Source organism: Mobula birostris, chromosome 4, assembly GCF_030028105.1.
Source record: "Mobula birostris isolate sMobBir1 chromosome 4, sMobBir1.hap1, whole genome shotgun sequence".
NCBI lineage: Eukaryota > Metazoa > Chordata > Chondrichthyes > Myliobatiformes > Myliobatidae > Mobula > Mobula birostris.
The window spans coordinates 24280245-24300693 of NC_092373.1; the positions used below are offsets into that span (position 1 = coordinate 24280245).

General features: G+C 43.0%; 1 protein-coding gene across 2 annotated transcripts in view; it reads left to right on the forward strand.

Annotated features, from left to right (window-relative positions):
* Nucleotides 1-20449, forward strand: part of plod2 (procollagen-lysine, 2-oxoglutarate 5-dioxygenase 2) — a 237205-nt gene that overhangs the window by 68940 nt on the left and 147816 nt on the right. For both annotated transcript variants that reach the window (XM_072255013.1, XM_072255014.1), the window contains exon 2: nt 17970-18061. In XM_072255013.1, coding sequence (XP_072111114.1) covers nt 17970-18061 — 92 coding nt within the window. The remainder of the gene's footprint in view (nt 1-17969; nt 18062-20449) is intronic.

Below are 20449 nucleotides of genomic sequence, written 5' to 3' on the forward strand. Positions count from 1 at the left end.
TGACAGTTTGCAAGTGTCAAGCCTGGACTAAAGCAGTTTGTTGGCTTTCTTTCTAACCATACCTTCTCAATTTGGCTACAAGTTAATCGGGCAGAAGAGCAGAACGGGATTCAGCAATGTACTGGCCACCACTTAGGCCCCTGCACACCCCTTAGACACAGATAGAAGGCTCTTGCTTCTGTGTATAGCAATCCATTCACTGTAGTTTGCACAGTGGCTTGAACAAGGATTGTTTGATGTGTGTAGTTGTAATGATAGTGTAACTGTCAACATTTGATAATGTTACCCATGAGCCTAAATGTAAATTTCGGGCAGTAGCTCTGGGATTTTTGAAAAGCTTTGGCAATAGTCCTGTGAATGTTCTGCTCCTTTGCATCCTTCACCACAATCAACTACAAAATTTAAGGATAATGCATGGGGAGGGATGTGTGGACCAGGGAGTCACGGAGGGAACGATCCCTGCGGATTGCCTACCACCCCACCAGCCTCCGGATCCAGTACATTATCGTCTGCAACTTCCGCCACCTTCCACAGGACCCCACCACTAAGCACATCTTTCCCTCTCTATCCCTCTCCGCTTTCCGCAGGGATCGTTCCCTCCGCGACTCCCTGGTCTGCACGTCCCTCCCCACGGATCTCCCACCCAGCACTTATCCCTGCAAGCGTAAATGCTACACCAGTCCCTACACCTCCTCTCTCACCACCATTCAGGGCCCCAAACAGTTCTTCCAGGTGAGGCAGCACTTCACTTGTGAGTCTGTTGGGGTCATCTATTGCATCTTGTGCTCCTGGTGCGGCCTCCTCTACATCGGTGAGATTGGACGCAGATGGAGGGGACCGCTTCGTCGAGCACCTCCGCTCCGTTCAGCACAACAAACAGGATCTCCCGGTTGCCACCCACTTCAACTCTGCTTCACATTCCCATTCGGATATGTCCATACATGGCCTCCTCTACTGCCATGATGAGGCCAAACTCAGGTTAGAGGAGCAACACCTCATATACCGTCTGAGTAGTCTCCAGTCCCTGGGCATGTACATTGAATTCTCCAACTTCTGGTAATTCCCTCCCCCTCCCTTCCCCCATCCCAGTTTCACTCTGTCCCCTCCTCCAGCTGCCCATCACCTCCGTCTTGGTTCCGCCTCCTTCTACTACCCATTGTGTCTTCCCCTATTCCTTCTTCACCTTTCCTGCCTATCCCCTCCCTGCTTCCCCTCCCCCACCCCTTTATCTTGCCCCTTACTGGTTTTTCAACTGGAACCTACCAGCCTTCTCCTTCCCACCCTCCCCCACCTTCTTTATAAGGCTCCTTCCCTCTACAGTCCTGACGAAGGGTCTCGGCCCAAAACGTTGACTGTTTGTTTCCATGTCAGATCTGGTTTTTGGTCCATCCTTTCTTTGATGTTTTGTGTGATTTTGATCGGGACAGCCAGCAGATTACGAATTACATATGGCTGGATTGAACCGAACTGAGTATGACTAGACTCTTCCGATGACTTTTTGAGTTGGTGTTTTATATTCTCTGTTTTTCGCTTGTTTTTTGTGCTGTGTGTGTGTGTGTATGTGGCGGGGGGGGTGGGGTTGTTGATCTTTCTCTTTGAATGATCTCCATGGTTTCTTTGTTTCGTAGCTGTCTGTGGGACGAATCTCAAAGTTGTACACTGCATGCGTACTTTGATAATAAATGTACTTTGAATCTTGTTTTGTAAGTGGAGACGTACTGTAGCTGATCTAAGAAATTACAGGTCAGTTATCTAAACAGCAAACATTTGAGAGAGTTATTAATTAGAGATGCAGCTGCTGTATACTACTATGAAGAGGAAACGGGTGCAGTCAGCAAGCTGTTCAAAAGTAATGCTGCAGGAAACGTGCACTTAGAGAAAGTAACCAGTGGAGCAGGGACAATGTGGTGAATGGTGTGTAAACGTAACTTTGCTGGATCAAATAACGACAGCACAAAAAGATCGTTACTTATCTTTCCACCCGCTTATTTCTTCGAGCTCAGCCGGCGAGTGAACTTGGACCCGACATCAGGGAGAGAACCTTTCTCATCTCCGCGGCAGTTCTACAAGTTCACTGCCTGATGTCAGAATTGTCAGAAGTTATAAGGCCACCGATACAAAAGAACAATCAGTTTGATAACCATTCCGGTCAAGTCAATGGACTATTGATACAAAAGTACAATCAATTTGTTAGACCCTCCAGCCACCTTAAATAAAGAAAGAAATGTCCTACCTGGTTTGCTGGAGCCACAACTTAATTAAAAAGATAAGAACATCCGTCAAATTTATGCTTTAATTAAGAAAGGAATGTTCTGTCTAATTTCCATCAGGTACTGCTCTTTGTCAAAATCAGAAGGTGTGAAAAGCCCAGAGACATCTGATGTGGATCTGGGTGAACTTTACCCTTATCTTGCTCCAAAGAAAGCAGCTGTGAGACATTATTCAAACACACTGCAGTCACAGACATAGTCAGTACTTAATTCATTGTTTACAGGGAGCTGAGAATCCCCCATTCCTTAAACTTTATCAGGTGCACATATGAACTTTGATAAATTTCTACATGGGGTCTCTTTGATAAAAGGAGCACATTGGAAGGATAATAGTGAACAAAAAATGCTGTAAGTGTGTGGAAAAAAGGGGGTGAATCCAGTGCAGTTTGAATAATTTGACATGAACTACAGGGTCTAGTTCTGGCACCTTTTGTGTGTAGTTTGTAGAGATAAGACACAGGTTCAAAGTTTAAAGGAAACTTGTTAGCCAAAGTACACATATGTCACCATATACAACCCTGAGTCTTGCAAACATACCGAATAAATATGAGATGAAGAGTCCTTGAAATTAAGTCCATATGTTGTGGGAACATTTCAGTGATGGGGCAGGTGATTACTTGTGACACAAGGTGTAGATAATTCAGTGGAACGCTCACCAAAGTTGCAAAGGAATTTGGAGTAAGTCAGTGGATGATCTGGGCAATGTTTGATAGAATTTAGTTTGAGCAGATATGAAGTCTACAGTCGGTGGAGGAAAACTCGGTGTGAGGGTAAGTGCATTTATATATTATATTTGTTGAAGGTAGCTTGTGTTTAAAGAGAAATGGCATTTTCATTTCCAAGACAATGAACAGATTGGCCTGCATGTTGAGCAATATGTGGAAACAAAAGAAGGATAGAAGATTGGTACAAGATGGCACTGGAGCGTGGTGACTCGCTGTAAGCTGCTCCTTGCAAATCTACTCACTACTCTTATAAGAACACACACAAGATGCTGGAGGAGCTCAGCAGGCCAGGCAACATCTATGGACAAAAGTACAGACGATGTTTCAGGCTGGAACGCGTCAACCCGCGTTATCTTTCTTTCCCTACTCTTCTGGGGTTCTTCATTTCTGCTCCTTTAGTGATTTCAGAGTTTATTTTACAGTCTGTGTGTTGTTTACCTGTCAAAAACAAAAGTAGTGACAGCCAACTGTTGTCAGTCACCAGGTATATGATGCCACATCATCCGGTGTTCCTTGTTTTTCTTCATGTAGCTGATTCTGATTGAATCATTCACCACTCACTTGCCTTTTTTTTGGTCAAAAATAGTTTATTTTCACTGACTCTTGGAAAATGTTAGCTATTTTAGTTTCTAACTAAAATAAACTGGAGCCCATTTTAGCAGTGTAATTTCTTGAGTTTAAGCAAACTGTAATTTAAGTAGCTTTTAATTTAGACTTTCTTCCTGAAGTGGAGGACGTGGCATTACATAGGCTGAAAGACCTTTTGTTTGATGGTGAGATTGATCTTGTGTCAGCTGGAGCTGCTCATGGATGGCTGCAGCATTCCCCAGATTGTACCTACTCTGCAGAATTGCTCCTTCCTCTCTTTTGTTCATCATGTTTATTTGATGTTGAATATTTGTTTGTACTAAAATAAGCACAATTGAAGTAAAATCTCTGTACTAAATCTGTGTGTGTCCTTTACCCTTGGGTTGATGAGCATTGTTGATGTGATGATCAGCTGCACATTGTCCTTCACTTGAATGTACTTACCTCCTACCTGACACACCACTGGTGTTAGGGCAGCAGTGAAGGTCCTTCCTTCCATCATGTCCGTAGCTTCTTGTTGGTTTTCACTTTTGTAAGTCCTGGGCGGACCCTCAGAAATACCGTCACACTCAGACGTGGAAGGTCCTTCATTGCTGTTTCTGAACCGGTTCCGTTTCACCAGTGAGTGTTGTTTGGCCTGAGCTGAACCCCTGAACCTGGAGGACTGGTGGGCCACTCTTAGTCTGTCTTCTACTCTTTGACCTGCCAAGAGCTAATGCCTAAAGCCCTGACTCCAACCAACGTAGCTCTCCGGGTCATTGAGGCACACAAGCCTCCAAGCCACGACTGATGTTGTGGTCCTCTTGGAGGTTCACTTGGATGTAGCCTAGGTGGATTCGTCTTACCCTAGATGCATTGAAATGGATCTAGATGCATCAGTTTTGCTTGCTTTTGACCATTGGACATAGGAGCAGTGTTAGGCCATTCAGTCATTTCATCATAGCTTATCCTAGATCTCATTCAACCCGATATGTCTGCCCCTCAACTTTGAGGCTGTGCCCTCTGGTTCTAGATACCCCCACCCAAGGAAACATCCTCTGCACACCCACTAGTTCTTTGGTGAAATCTTGCTGTCAAATCCATACAGATCATTGAAACATGCAGAATATGAATGAGTAGACCATTTGTTTTTTCCAGCTGCCTCAAATGGGGCAGCACCATAGCATAGTGGTTAGCACAATGCCTTGCAGTTTCGGTGACCTGGGTTCAATTCCCACTGTTGTCTGTAAGGAGCTTATATGCTCTCTCCGTGACCACATGCGTTTCCTTCTGGTGCTCCGGATCCAAAGATGTACCGGTTAGTAGGTCAATTGGTCATTATAAATTGTCCCACGATTAGGCTAGGCTTAACATCGGGTTGCTGCGCAGCACGGCGTGAAGGCCTAGAAGGGCCTACTGTGTGCTGTATCTCAATAAATAAAGATTTAGAACCCCCTTCCTGCTTTCTTCCCATATCCCGAAGATGGAAAGCAGCTAAACTGTTAACGTTGATAAAACTCTGAATACCTTTCTAGTAAAATTCACAACTGCTTTCTATTTAAACGGACGGTAACACGTTTTACCCCATCTTTATAATATATAATTTTGTTATGTTAAAATACTTTTCCTGATAAGACAAAAGTAACTAATGTGTAAGAATCCATTATTGAAAGCGACATTTTAAAGTTATAGAATAAACCTGTGGCTGTGCCTTGTACTTGCATATTTTTTTTCTTCCCCTGTCCTTTCCTCCAAATTTAGTTTTCCAATTTATCATCTGTTGTTCAACGCTTCAGTCTGATTGATAGTCCTGAGAAGCTTTATTTGGTTGACCTTTTGGGGAGGCACATGTGCTCTTTTAAAATTGCCTGAATGCGTGTCACACATCTGAGACAACAGACCTAATGGAGGTCAACAGCAACCAGACCTCAGGTTAAGCCATGCATCTCTCAGTATCACGCTGGGAGTGGTTATAGCATCCTTCTGTTCTATAATTGTCTTCATTTTCCTCCTCTTTGGATTATAGCTGTCTCAGTCTCAATACTGTACACTAAAGGCAGTTTCCATGGACATATGTTGTTTTTCCCCAGCTTGAGTGGTGACAGATGGAAAATGGAATGTTTATTCATGTGTGATGGAGGGAAGGATTCTGCAGGAAAGTTAGTCCGAATGAACGCATATTTGGACAGGTCTGCGGTTCCTTTAGATTCCTTTCACAGAGCACTGGTGACTGTGGTCTGTCTGAGAGGTGCGTTTGTTTACTTGTGCAAGGAAGAAAATGGACCACTGTCTGGAAAGGAAACTTTCCTCAATGGGCTATTTGTATCCAGTTCAGAGGACGTGAAATGTTGGCAGACTGCTGCTGTTCAGTTTATCTCAGGAAGATAGTGAAAGCATTTTGGTTTCAAAAAAATTTTTAGACAACACTAGAAACATTTATATTTATTTCAACTAATACCTTAACTAATTGACTTATTTGTAATTTCCTTCATTATCTTTAGAGCAGCAGTATCCAAATTATTTTGCCCTGATGTTCCACAATCCCGTATAGTGGCTAGACGAGACTTGGATTGAGAAAAGTCACTGTGTGTGTGTGTGTGGGGGGGGGGGGGGGGGGGTGATCTGCTGGTGCGTCCGAGATATGTCACCTTCCCATCAGATTCAGCATCAGAGTGCTGAATGTGCATAAAAGTACCAAGAAAGTATTAGCTGCTATGGAGAAAGGAGAACTTAAGTGCTAAAATGGTTGTGACCACTAACAGTGTGACATATTTCAAAAGTGATTTATGCTGTTCTATTGCAATCATTGGATCAAAATAACATTCTGTCCATAAGGCAGTCTCCCGTTCTAAATGTTACAACATGGCTCTTTTAAACAAATGTATTGTACAAGTAAAATGCAGAAAGATCCTTGCAAACCAGAAATGAAATGCTGTTTAGAAAATAATCAAAAAAGTGATAGTTGTTGGATCTTTGCGTTAGTGTTTGCAAAATACACTGTTCCACTTTATTGGGTACACCTGCACGCCAGGTTGCAAATATGTAATCAGCCAATTACTTGGCGGCAACTCAATGCATAAAAGCATGCAGACATGGTCAAGAAGTTCATTTGTTCAGAACAAACATCAGAATGGGGAAGAAATGTGATTTAAGTGACTTTGTCTGTGGAATGATTGTTGGTGCCAGATGGGGTGGTATGAGTATCTCAGAAACTGCTAATCTACTTCAATTTTCACACTTAGCATGCTTTATGGTTTCTGGAGAATGGTGTGAAAGGCAAAGAAAAATCAAGTGAGCTGCAGATTTATGGGCGAAAACACCTTGAGAGAGGTCAGAGAAGAACAGCCTGATTGGTTCAAGAGGACAGAAAAGTGACAGTAACTCAAATAACTACGCAGTACAACAGTGGTGTGCAGAAGAGCATCTCAGACCTTTGAAGGGGTTGAGCTACAGCAGCAGAAGACCAAAAATAAAATCAGTGGCCACTTTATTTGGGTACAGGAGTTCTTGTGGATCAGATCAGTTTATTGTTGCAAACAAAATTTATATTATATAATGATCTCTCATTAATCTTTGCAGAGGGCTGACCCATGTGTAAAATGAAATCATTATCTCTTACTTTTTCCATTCACTGTTCTATTATGTTCACATTTTTTCCCACTTTCCAGATGAGTATGCCACTACTAGCATCCTATGTCAGCCTCAGAGGTTACTTCTGGTCACTGCTAAATAAAATGCTACAGGGTTTCAAGTATGTAATCTCCTAAAATGGCTTAGGTAAAGCCCCATAAAAAGAAGCAATAGCATCTGGGTTTTATAGAGCTGGCCATCACTGTTCAGTAAAAGAGTAATGATCAATTAGTTTGGAACATAACACATCCTTTGGGGCACAATTCAAGTGCAGCATCGATTTTAGCCACCTAATTATAGAATGAGCATTAAAGCATTGAGAAGAGATTGACCAGGGTGAGAGATGGGGAACTAGTTATGAGACACGGCTTAAGATACTCATTTCTTCTGTATCCATAAAGAATAGAGATAGTAGAAGATTCTAAAACTATGAAGCCTTTTTACTTGGGAAATAGTGGGAGGTGGAAATTGTTTTATCTAGTGCGTCCAAGTAAATCAATTTAAAGTAACTGTGAAAAGACGAAAGAAATTTCGCTGAAAGCAACTACAGGCGCTGGAGATCTGAAATCTTTTGAGTTCTGATGAGACCTGAGATACCGACCCTGCTTTTCTTTCTATGGGTGCTGCTTGACCTGCAATGAGACCCGTAACGTAGTGATTCCATCACAAATCAGACACATGGGTTCAGTCCTTATTTTGGATGTTGTCCGTGTCAAGTTTGCATGATTTCCCTGCGGCCACATGGGCTTCCTTCAGGTGCTCTGTTTTCCTTCCACATCCCAGAAGTAAGCTGCTTGGTAGGTGTGTTGCAGTCTGAACAAAGTTGCTGGAGGACAGATACTACAGATACATTAACTTAGTGCTGAGCTAACATCAGAACACACTGTGCAGGTCGTGCAACATCCCTTGACAGTTAACATATCAGGCTAGTGTCGCCTGCACAGTCTGCTGAGTGCTTCCACCATTTTCTGAGTCCTCTAGCTGGTCGGGAGTCTTAACATCTGAGTAAATGATTCATCCAGAAATAACAAGTCAACCTGCATTCAGGGGAGTCAGAACAATGGGACATGTGCAACGCCTGGCCCGATCTTCCACCTCCTTCCCATTCTTCTCCCATGGAAAGGGTGTGAACACAGCTCAGTGTATCATGGAATATGGATTATGATCAGAGATTAAGGGAGCTAGGGCTTTACTCTTTGGAGAGAAGGAGGATGAGAGGAGACATGATAGAGGTATACAAGATATTAAGAGGAATAGATAGCGTGGATAGCCAGCGCTTCTTCCCCAGGGCACCACTGCTCAATACAAGGGGAAGTGGCTTTAAGATAAGGGATGGGAAGTTCAAGGGGGATATTAGAGGAAGGATTTTTACTCAGAGAGTGGTTGGTGCATGGAATGCACTGCCTGAGTCAGTGGTGGAGGCAGTTACACTCGTGAAATTTAAGACACTACTAGACAGCTATATGGAGGAATTTAAGGTGGGTGGTTATATGGGAGGCAGGGTTTGAGGGTTGGCACAACAATGTGGGCCGAAGGGCCTGTACTGTGCCGTACTATTCTATGTATCTATGAATCCAGCCTCCTCTCATAGACTGTTTCTATATCTCCATCTGTCTTGGTAATGCTGCCAGCATAATCAAACTTCACCCACCACAGACATCCTCTGTTCTCTACCACCCACCACCACCACCACCACCAGGCAGGAGATACAGAAGCTGCGTAAGCATGTGTCATCAGGCTCAAGAACAGCTTTTGCCTTGGTTTTATAAGACTGTTGAATGAGCCCATGGTGCGATAATGATTTTTGATCCCAATCTACCTAATTATGATTGCAACTTATTGTCTCCCTACACCGCCCTTTCCCTGTAAATGTAGCCCTTCATTCTGCTCTGTCACTGTTTTACCTTGTACTACCTCAGTGGACAATTGCAACAAATTGATCTGTATAAAGGGGATGTGGGGCAATTTTTTTCCGGTGTTCTATGGTATATCTGATAAATTACAACATTTGGTACTGTGCAAAAATGTGGGGTACACATATCTTGCTAAGGTGCCTCAAACTTTTGCAACAGTACTGCAGTAATTTTGTGTATTGCACCGTACTGCTACCGCAAAAAAAAAAACAGATTTCATATGTGAGTGATGATAAACCTGATCCTGATGTGGGTCTGTATTGTTGACTGAAAGTGGGAAGGGGGCAGGAAGAGGGAAATCATGGTTGGGAAAAGAGGAAGGGACAGAGGAGGGAGTGGGAAGCATCAGAGAGACATTCTGTAATGATCAATAAACAAAATGTTTGGAATCTAATGACCTTCCTTGATGTCTCATAGTCATAGTCATACTTTATTGATCCCGGGGGAAATTGGTTTTTGTTACAGTTGCACCATAAATAATTAAATAGTAATAAAATGATAAATAGTTAAATAGTAATATGTAAATTATGCCAGGAAATAAGTCCAGGACCAACCTTTTGGCTTAGGGTGTCTGACCCTCCAAGGGAAGAGTTGTAAAGTTTGATGGTCACAGGCAGGAATGACTTCCTATGACGCTCTGTGTTGCATCTCGGTGGAATGAGTCTCTGGCTGAATGTACTCCTGTGCCCAACCAGTACATTATGTAGTGGCCGGGAGACATTGTCCAAGATGGCATGCAACTTGGACAGCATCCTCTTTTCAGACACCACCGTCAGAGAATCCAGTTCCATCCCCACAACATCACTGGCCTTACGAATGAGTTTGTTGATACTGTTGGTGTCTGCTACCCTCAGCCTGCTGCCCCAGCACACAACAGCAAACATGATCGCACTGGCCTCCACAGACTCGTAGAACATCCTCAGTATCGTCCGGCAGATGTTAAAGGACCTCAGTCTCCTCAGGAAATAGAGACGGCTCTGACCCTTCTTGTAGACAGCCTCAGTGCTCTCAGACCAGTCCAGTTTATTGTCAATTTGTATCCCCAGGTATTTGTAATCCTCCACCATGTCCACACTGACCCCCTGGATGGAAACAGGGGTCACCGGTACCTTAGCTCTCCTCAGGTCTACCACCAGCTCCTTAGTCTTTTTCACATTAAGCTGCAGATAATTCTTCTCACACCATGTGATAAAGTATATAAGCACCCATGCCACATCCAGCCCTGGCACTTCTTCTGTGCTACCTGAACCACACCCCTCCTGTTGCACTCCACCCTCACCATTCCCAATATCCTTTACTCCTGCCAGATTTACAACTTCGTCTCCACTCCATGTTGACAAATACAGTCTCGTGCAAAAGTCTTAGGCAGCCTTGTTACATACATGTGCCGAAGACTTTTGCACAGTAGTGTAGAACATAGAACAGTATAACACAGAAACAGGCCCTTCAGCCCCTAATGTTCTGCCAAATTAAATAAGTTAGTGATCAGATAGGCAACTGAACTAATCCCTTATGCCTACACAATGTCCATATCCTTCTTTTTTCTTCACATTCATGTGCTTATCTAACTATTTCTTAAAAGTCCATCGTGTAATTGCCTGTATCACCACCCCAGCCAGTGCATTACAGCAGGGGTCCCCAACCTTTTTTGCATCGCAGACCGACCGACCCGGGGGTGGGGTAGGGTTGCCAACGGACAAGAGTAGCAGTCAAATACGTTGTGTTTACCCTGAGAAGACTACAATTACCATGAAGCCTTGCACGGGCACCTGCGTGCGCATGCGTGTACATGCCGATTTTTTTTCTACAAATCGTTTTTGGCAATTCTGTTTCGGGGGGTCGGGGTGTTAATCACGACCGGAATATAGAAGATCAGTCAACTATAAGTCACTTTTTAGTGGCTAATACACTCAATTTCGTTTCTAAAAGGGTTTATCTAACGAATTTAATATTAAACACACAGCGCATATTTTCCTTGCATGAATATAGTGATAAATCAATTACTGTATAAGTCACTTACAAGTCAATACCATCATAACATTTTAAGTAACGTTTGGGTATTAAACACACAGCGCGTATTTTCCCCGTATGAACATATAAAATCATTGCAACAGACAGACCAATATCGCTGAATCAGTGGGCTTGTTTCCATGCAACGAGACGGTCCTATCGAGGGGTGATGGGAGACAGCGATACTCGAAGGGGCTTCCTTATGTCCAGTTTATTTCACAATTAAGTTTTCGTTGCATTCATTGCAGAAAATTCCGCTTCACAGCAATATGATGTTGGAAATGGAAGCAACGTTTTCAGTGCTTTTGTGGCTGTCTCAGGATATTTAGCCTTGACTTTGATCCAGAATGCCGGCAGAGATGTTAGGTCAAACAAACTTTTCAGCCCGCCGTCATTTGCAAGCTCGAGGAGCTGATCATCTTCCTGTGTTGACACGGATGATGCGCGGGTAATGACCTCACATGCGTAATGACCTCGCGTGCGTTCAAGCTCAACAGTGGGCGTGACAGGGAATGAGGAAAGGTGCAGCTGACCGATATCGCCAAATCATATCGTTTCCTCGCAGCTCGGTAGCAACATGCTTTACAGCCCGTTACCGCTCCGCAGCATGGTGGTTGGGGACCGCTGCATTTCAGGAACCCACCTTTTGCTATATAAAAAAAGCTTGCTCCTTGCATCTCTTTTGAAATTACTCTCCTCATCTTAAATGCATGCCCTTTGTTATTAGACAGTTCAACCCTGGTTTAAAAAAAAGGATGCTATCTGTCTACTCAATCTGTGCCCCTCATAATCTTATAAATCTCTATCATATCTCCCCTTAGCCTCTGCCACACCAAAGAAAGCAACCCAAGTTTGTCCAAACTCTTGTTATAGCACATGTCCTCTAATTCAGGCAGTATCCTGGTAAACATCATCTGCATCCTCTCCAGAGCATCTACATCCTATAATGGGGCAACCGGAATTGTATGCAGTACTTCAGATGCAACCTAACTAAAGTTTTATAAAACTACAACATAACTTCCATATTTTTGAACTCAGTGCCTCGACTAATAAAGACAAGCATGCCAAATGCCTTCTTAACCACTCAATCAACCTGTGTAGCCTCTTTCAGGGAGCTATGAACTTGGACTCCAAGTTCCCTCTGCTCATCAGCACTATTAAGAGTCTAGCGCTTAACAGTGTACTGTATCTTTACATTTGACCTATCAAGGAGCAGCACGTCACATTAAACATCATCTGCCATTTCTCTGCCCATATCTGTAATTGCTTTATATCCCACTGTATCCTTTGTCAATCATCTACACTGTCCACTACACCACCAATCTTCGTATCATATGCAAACTTAGTAACTCACCCATCGCATTTTCATCCTGGTCATTTACATACGTCATAAACACCAGAGTTCCCAGTACAGACCCCTGTGGAACATCACTAATCGCTGACCTCCAGCTAGAATACGTCACTTCAAGCACTACCCTCTGTCTTCTATGGGCAGTTCTGAATCCAAAATGCCAATACACCATTGATCCCATGCACCTTAATCTTCTTGATGAGTCTCCCATCAAGGACCAGTTAGCTTCAGGCTACAGATCCCACCATCGTCAGCTCCAGTTCCACCGACTCGGCTGCCTTCAGACTGCAGGTTTTGCAGGCTCTAGCCCCCACCTCGGCAGCCTCCACTTCCAGGCCGAGAACTTCCTCATTGCTGCTCCACCCTGAGCTCCCCTTTCCCCACCACTGCTCTCCAAACACAGGTGTCTCAGGCTCCCCATCACCTTTCGGGTTCTCAGAGCCTCCATCTTCCTCCAACCCTACTGTCCCCTGCTCTGATGCCACCAACTCTCCTCCTCTCTCTGATCCCAGCTTTAATTCTCGCCGTGTTTTTAACATTCCTTCTGACCTTCCCCTCTCTGAAGCAGGAAGTTCTGTCCTCAGCAAGAGGCATACCTTTATTCCCTTTCGCCCACATCTCAGCTCTCAGCCCGCTGTTTCTCTGAGCTCTTCCGTCGCCTCCTTCTCCCAGCTCACTTCTTTGGCAAGAATTCCCCACCCTGCACCGATAACTCCAACCCTTCTACTCTTCTTGGACACCCTGCTCTGGTTTTCTGCTTGCTCTTTTTCATCTATAATTGTCAACAAGACATAATCTGGTTCAACTTCAGCACTCCTCTCTAATCTTTGATCCTTGATCTCTCTGAACCTATTGCCCTCCACTTTCTCTGCACCGAGCCCAACCTCTCTGCCCAACCACCAGACAAACAAGTGCTGTTGTAGTGTGGTACACTAATCCCTACCTTACTGAGGCCAGGTGGCAGCCCTCAGACACCACCTCTTATCTACCCCTTGAGAACGACCCCAGTCAGGACCATCAGGCCATTGTCTCCCACATCGTCACCAACCTCATCAACTCTGGAGGTCTTCTATCCACTGCCATCAACCTCAACGGTCCCTTACCATGCAGTGCTCATTTCTACCTCCTATCAAAGCTTCACAACTGGCTAACTGGGATATGTTTGGACTGTGGGAGGAAACCCATGCATTCCCAAGGAGAATATATAATCTCGTTACGGACGGCATCAGAATTGAACTCCAGAGTGCCCCAAACAGTAATAGTGTCACGCTATCTAGTGTTATGGGATTGCTTGCAGGAGCGTGTACTGAACCAGTGTAGTAAAAGTAAGAAATGTGAAAGCTGTATTTGGGCAGTCTTAAGAAATGCAAAGATACATTCTCCAACTTTAAACAAGGTTACCATGTACAAGAAGTGTTGAAAAATAAATATTGGTTTGACCTTATGATGGCTTTAAAACATAACGAGTGTTTTTGTGCAATCTTGTCATTCAATACATCAATTAGATATATTACCTGCCTGCGCATTATACCAGCCAAATATGCTGCAGAATAACCTGTCAGTGTACTCTGCTAGGATATGAGATTCACTTTTCTCATCCGCAAACCCCACTCTCTGTAATTAACGTCGGATCTCTGTAATGTGTTTTCTGAAGGTACCATGGTCTTGATCTTGCAAGATCTCATTCATCTTGAAGATTTTACCTAATCACAAATAATATTTGCCTTTACAAATAAATTCTGTAAAGGTTAAATGCACAATGAAGAAATTGTAAATCTGAATTTACAAGAATAGTTTTGTTGGCAAAACTCCACAGGGATGATGCTGTAATGAAATGTTTAGTTTCTGGCATTTGCAGCTTCACTTTTAGTCTTTGTGTCAGCACAGTCAATTTCTCAAGTAGGGACGCCAGCAACATTTTGTTCAGACCAAGTTCCACTTTGCAGAAATACTCCTGCCTTGCTTTCAGCCTCCTGCTTTTAGCGCATTGGATGTGAAATCTAGCACTAATTTTAATGGAGATTTTCAAAGAAATTTTAACGACACTTCATTTAGATTTCTGTTCATTCGTATGTACAATGCAAACAGAATCTGCAAGAGGTTCTGCAGATACTGGAAATCTTGAGCAACTCAAATTGCTGGAGGAGCCCTGCTTTCATGAAGGGGAATAAGCAATTAACTTGATGTCTTCAAACAGACAGTCCCAATTTTTACATTTGCAGCATTAATAAAGCAAAACAATTGATAGGTGTTTTCACATTGAAGAGTACAGTAAAGGGTTACACCTGTTGTATCGCTATAATTGTTTGAATTTGTTGACTAGAGGGGCTGATCATGCAATGTAAATCTTGTATCTGCCAGGTTATCCAGGTTTAATATCAAGGCACATAGGGAACTAAATTTAATACATGAAATTTGATTATTCACTGTGATCAGTTTAATCGTTATCTTATTGTAAATATCTAAACATTGAGTACCACATGGAATTACTGACTTACTGAGCATGCATCTGATGGATCGTTTAATTATATTATTGCTAAGGATGGGACATGGCATAAAAACATTTATTAAAATCAAACATGGCATAACAGACCATCTGCAAGTAACAGTGTGGTACTCAATGTTTAGATATTTATAATAAGATAACGTACTTGCTGTCCATTAAGCCACTGGCTGTAGGGCAGCAATGAAGGTCCTCCGTCTCTGGTGATGTTCAGGGTTTCCTTCATTGTGACAGTAGCCTCCTCTCAGTTTTCACTACTATCAGTCATGCACTTCCTGGGTGGAGACTCAGGAATACCGTTGCACTCAGATGTGGAAGGACTCTTTGTTGCTGTTTGCGTAACAACTTTGTTTTACCAGTCCGGGTTGTTAGCCCTGAGCTGAACCTATGAACCTGGCGGACCACTCTTAGTCAGTCTTCCACCCTTTGACCTGTTTGGCATGGGTGACCCTACCAAGAGCCAAAGCATAAAGTCTTGACTCCAGCCAACTTTGCTCTACAGGTCATTGAGGCACACAAGACTCCAAACCCAACGACAAGGTTGTGGTTCTCTTGGAGAACAATGGTGAACAACCTTACAGTATTCCTCTCCTGCAAAGTTACCGGTGGTGACATTGGAACTTAATGTTCATAAATCTGCAAATTAAACAAGGATGTAAATAGGCTTAACCAGCACTGAAGGGTTTTTGTTGTACAATGGACTACACTGTATACTCTCTGGTGGCACAATTATTCATTAAGTTGCTAGAGAATTGCTGTGCCTCTCTCAACTCTCTGCTATTCTGCATTGCAGAACTTGCTGCTCCAGGGCAGGAATCACTGCAGCCAGTTTGCGCCTGTCTAGCACCTGTAAGCTGCAACGTGACATTGAGCAGGTAGTTTGCGTGATGTGCTATGTACTGTGAATTGAGGATTAGCCATTGATCAGGACAACCGCATCTGTTTCTCAAAAAAAAAGTACTGTTTAACTTCATATACATAAAATCACTCCCCTGATGCACCTGAACTCCTTCAGTGCCTAGAATGTACCTTCTTTTGTGCCCTGATTTGCTGCCTCTTGAGGTGAGAATGCAGTGATCCACGTCTCATTCTTGGAAATATTGGTGTGAGCAACACGCACGCACACACAAAATTCTGGCAGAACTCAGCAGGTCATGCAGTATCTATGGGGGTAAATAAACAGTCGATGTTTTGGGCTGAGACCCTTCATCAGGACACATGTATGAGAGCAATTGGCTGTGCAGGAATGTGTCAGCAAGATGTTACATTGTGTCAAAATTGTTTTGCATTTTTTGCGTACTTTTTTTTTTAGCTTTTTCGTGTGAGTTGTTTTTGAAGGTTTTGTGACGCAGATGAATCAGCATAATATTTTATTAGAATGTTTTAAGAGTGGAGCTTATGTGTTGTTGCCTCTGTGCTCCAATGACCTTTAGTCCTGACCTTTACTCTTATTTTTTTCACTTCCTACACTTGACTTGCTGAATATTTGTAGCACTTCCTGCATTTTTGTTTTCGATTCCCAGTATCTGCAGTTTTTCCTTTTGCTCTCTTGCTGCCTGTGTAGGGTTTACCAATCCTCCCTGTGAATGTGTAAGTTCCCCTTGGATGCTCCTGTACCCTCCCATGTTCCAAAGAATTGCTTCCAGAGGAATGGGTGTCAAGATGGCTGGTAGCTGTGGGCCTGATCAGAGCTTCTGCCATGGTTGTCTTGGCATGAGGAATGAAGAAGGTTTATAATGTGGGGAGTTTCAGTAGATGAGGCAGGGTAGAGTGAAGTTCACAACTAGGGTGCAGGGAATGGCCCAGGGTGGGACTGTCACTCTGGTGGGTTGTTGGTGGGGCAGGGAGTGGAAGGGGAAAGATTTGGAGATCAAAGGTGTACTTGGGGGTTGGGGCCTGAGCCTCGGGTGAGAGTAGCAACAATATTGAGAGACTGGTGCAGTTGGGAATAGACAAGAAGAATGGAAGGGAAGTAAAGGGTTGAGTTGACGGAGATTCCAGTCTAGCCAAGCCGAGCCACGCCATGCCACTTTTTATTGTAATTTTGACCATAACTGCTGGTACAGTACACAGTAAAAACGAGACCATGTTTTTCAGGACCGTTGTGCTACATGAACAATACAAAAACTACACTGAACCACGTAAAACAACACAAAACTACACTAGACTACAGACCTACCCAGGACTGCATAAAGTGCACAAAACAGTGCAGACATTACAATGCATAATAAACAAGACAATAGGCACAGTAGAGGGCAGTAGGTTGGTGTCAGTCCAAGCTCTGGGTTTTGAGGAACCTGATGACTTGGGGGAAGAAACTGTTACATAGTCTGGTCGTGAGAGCCCAAATACTTAATGCTTAACAGCATTGTGCTGTTAAGATCTCATTATCTTGTGAGTAAGCAGCAATCGCCATGGTTGTTCGTGGAGCAAAATTGTCTTACGGACCTGCCCCTCTCTCCACTCCCCGAGAGCCACAGTGGGGGATATCTTCTTCCATCTTTGATCTGGAAATTGTAAGTGGTTGAGCTTTGTGTGTGATGTGAAACCATAATGAAGTGGTTGTTGCTGCACTATCTGTGTGAGTTTGGAGAGGGGGTTCGTGGGAGAATAGATTCACAATTTTATTACATTCACTTTATACACCATTGGGTGTATTTAAGGCAGAGATTGATCGGTATCTGAGTAGCCAGGGCGTCAAAGGTTATGGTGAGAAGGCAGGAGAGTGGGATTAAATAGAAGAAAATGGATCAGCTCATGATAAAGTGGCGGAGCAGACTCGATGGGCCGAATGGCCTACTTCTGCTCCTTTGTATTATGGTCTTATGGGCTTTATGTGAAACCTTCTTGGATGAAATATTTCACCGGTAGCCTGCATTTCTAGTGCTGAGTACACTTTGATCAGGTGTTGATTAGTGGCTTGATCTTCAGAAGCTGCACTTTTTTTTAATTACTCGAGCTCCCACTCTATGTGTCATCTCTTGAATTTTTTCATTTCAGAGAATCTCCTCGTACTTACAGTAGCAACCCAAGAAACCGATGGCTTCAAACGCTTTATGCAGACTGCGAAGCATCTCAACTACACAGTCAAGGTAGGTTGGACACCACAAGTTCAATATTGAAGAAGACCAAGAAGGTTGTAGAAAATTAGGGTTGAAAATAAAAGGCAATTAAAGAAAGCAAGGAGAACTCATGAAAAAGTACTGCAAGGTATAATCAAAAAAGGAACCAAAGGCGCTTTAGAATTATAAAAAAAGAGCAAGAGATATTGCAGGAAAGAGGGGACCGTTGGGGACTGAAAGGTAACCTATGTGTAGACAGAATTCCACAGGAATATTTGTTCACTGTCTCAACAGAGTAGGAGATGGTATCAATGTTATATTGGATATTGGATAGTGTAATCATTGGGTTTATCATTTTTGAAAATTGGGTAATTAGATGATGCATATCCTATGTCTTTTGAAACAGAAAGCAAGGAAGGAAATTGAAGAGACCCCAGCCATCATTTTCCAAACCTTCCTGGCTGGAGGAATGGTGATTAAGAATTGCTAACATTATATCTTTTTTTTTAAAGAAAAAGCATGTGAGAGAAGCGGAATAATTAACTTGAAGCCAGTTAGCTTGATATTGATGGCCAAATTTATTTGAATCAGTTTCAGGGATGGTTATGGGCCTTCATTTAGAAAGACCAATTAATCATTGACAAACAGCATGAGTTTACTAAGGGGAGGTCTTATCTAACTAACTTGATTAAGTCTCGAGGAAGAAATGGATGAGAGAATTGTGTTTGAGATTGTCAACATGATTTCAACAAGGCTTTTGATGGACTTCTACATCGTAAAATGCAAAAGCATATAGAATCCAAAGTATATTGGCAGAATGGATCACCAATGTGCTCAGTGGCAGAAGGTAAAGAGTAATGGATGAAATGTGTTTTGAGATGAGAAGACAGTGTGGTTCCATTGGGTTCAGAACAAGGTCTATTGCTATTCGAGGTCAACATTTAATGAATCGGCTTTAATTATAGGAAGTATCCTAGGCAGATTATTGGATGATACATTGGCTCCATGTTTGATAATGAGATGGAAACTTTAGATAACAGGATATGAATTGAGCAAGAAAGTGTCAAATGGCATTCAATCCAGGAAAGTGTGAGGAAAGCAAAGGGAATATACAATAAATGGAAGAATATGGAGTAGGAAACAGGGACCTGAGAGTATATATTCTTCAGTCCTGAAGTTTGATAAAGTAAAGGTATCCATTAGTCTTGCGAGACCATGGATCTGCGCCTGGAAAGTCTTCACTCTCCAGGGCGCAGGCCTGGGCAAGGTTGTACGGAAGACCAGCAGTTGCCCATGCTGCAAGTCTCCTCTCTCCACGCCACCGATGTTGTCCAAGGGAAGGGCATTAGGACCCATACAGCTTGATAAAGCAGAGCAATGTGTGATTAAGTGCCTTGCTCAAGGACGCAACACGTTCCCTCAGCTGGGGCTCAAACTCGCGACTTTCAGGTTGCTAGTCCAATGCCTTAACTACTTGGCCACCTGCCCACACAAGAAAAGAGCTACTCCTTCGAGTTTGATAAGGCAGTTAAAAAGACACATATGATTCTTTTCCCTTTAATTAGCTGAAGCATACATGCAAGAGTAGGAGATTCTGCTGGAACCGCGTGCAACGCTAACTAGACTGCAGTTTGAATTACACATATAGTTTTGGTCATGGAATTCTGGTTACAGTAAAATTTGTAATTGCTCTGGACAGGATGTGGAGGGAGTTGTTCCCAAAACAATGAGAGGAAAGAGTGGATGCTTTGAAGCAGAATAAATTGAGAAAACAGTTAAGTGTGATTGGTCCTTCTCGTTACTCTATCTCCCTTAGCAGAAGAATTAGTTTAGTATTGTCACATGTACTAAGATACAGTGAAAAGCTTGTCTTCCATAGTGTTCATACAGAGCAGGTCATTGACCTGGAATGAAGTAAAACTAACAATGCAGAATAATGTGTGACAACTACAAAGGGCACTGCTGCTAAACAATAGGTGCAAGTTCATCATGAAGAAGATTGCAAGGTCACGAGTCCATCTCGTACAAGAATCAGGATAGAGATTTCAAGTACTTGGTGAGAAGATTGAAGGCTCCTAAGTAAAATACTTCTAGTCTTGACGACATAGAGCTTGAAACTCTCCTTGAATAATGGATAAATGCAGTATATCTCACTATATTTGAAAAATACTTGGATGTGTACTTGGAGTTGTGACCTGCAGTAATCCCTTTAACCTGAGGCTTATGGCATGCCTGTAGCGTCAATAAAGATCCATCCTATTCCAGACACTGTCTGTTCAATCTCCTGCCTTCTGGTAGGAGATGAAGAAACATCTTAGCCAAGACAGTAAGATTGAAAAACAGCTTCTTCCTGAAGGCTGTTGAGTAGCTGAGTAATGATGCACCCCAGCTTGCCAGGGGCCTTTGAGGATTATGGAC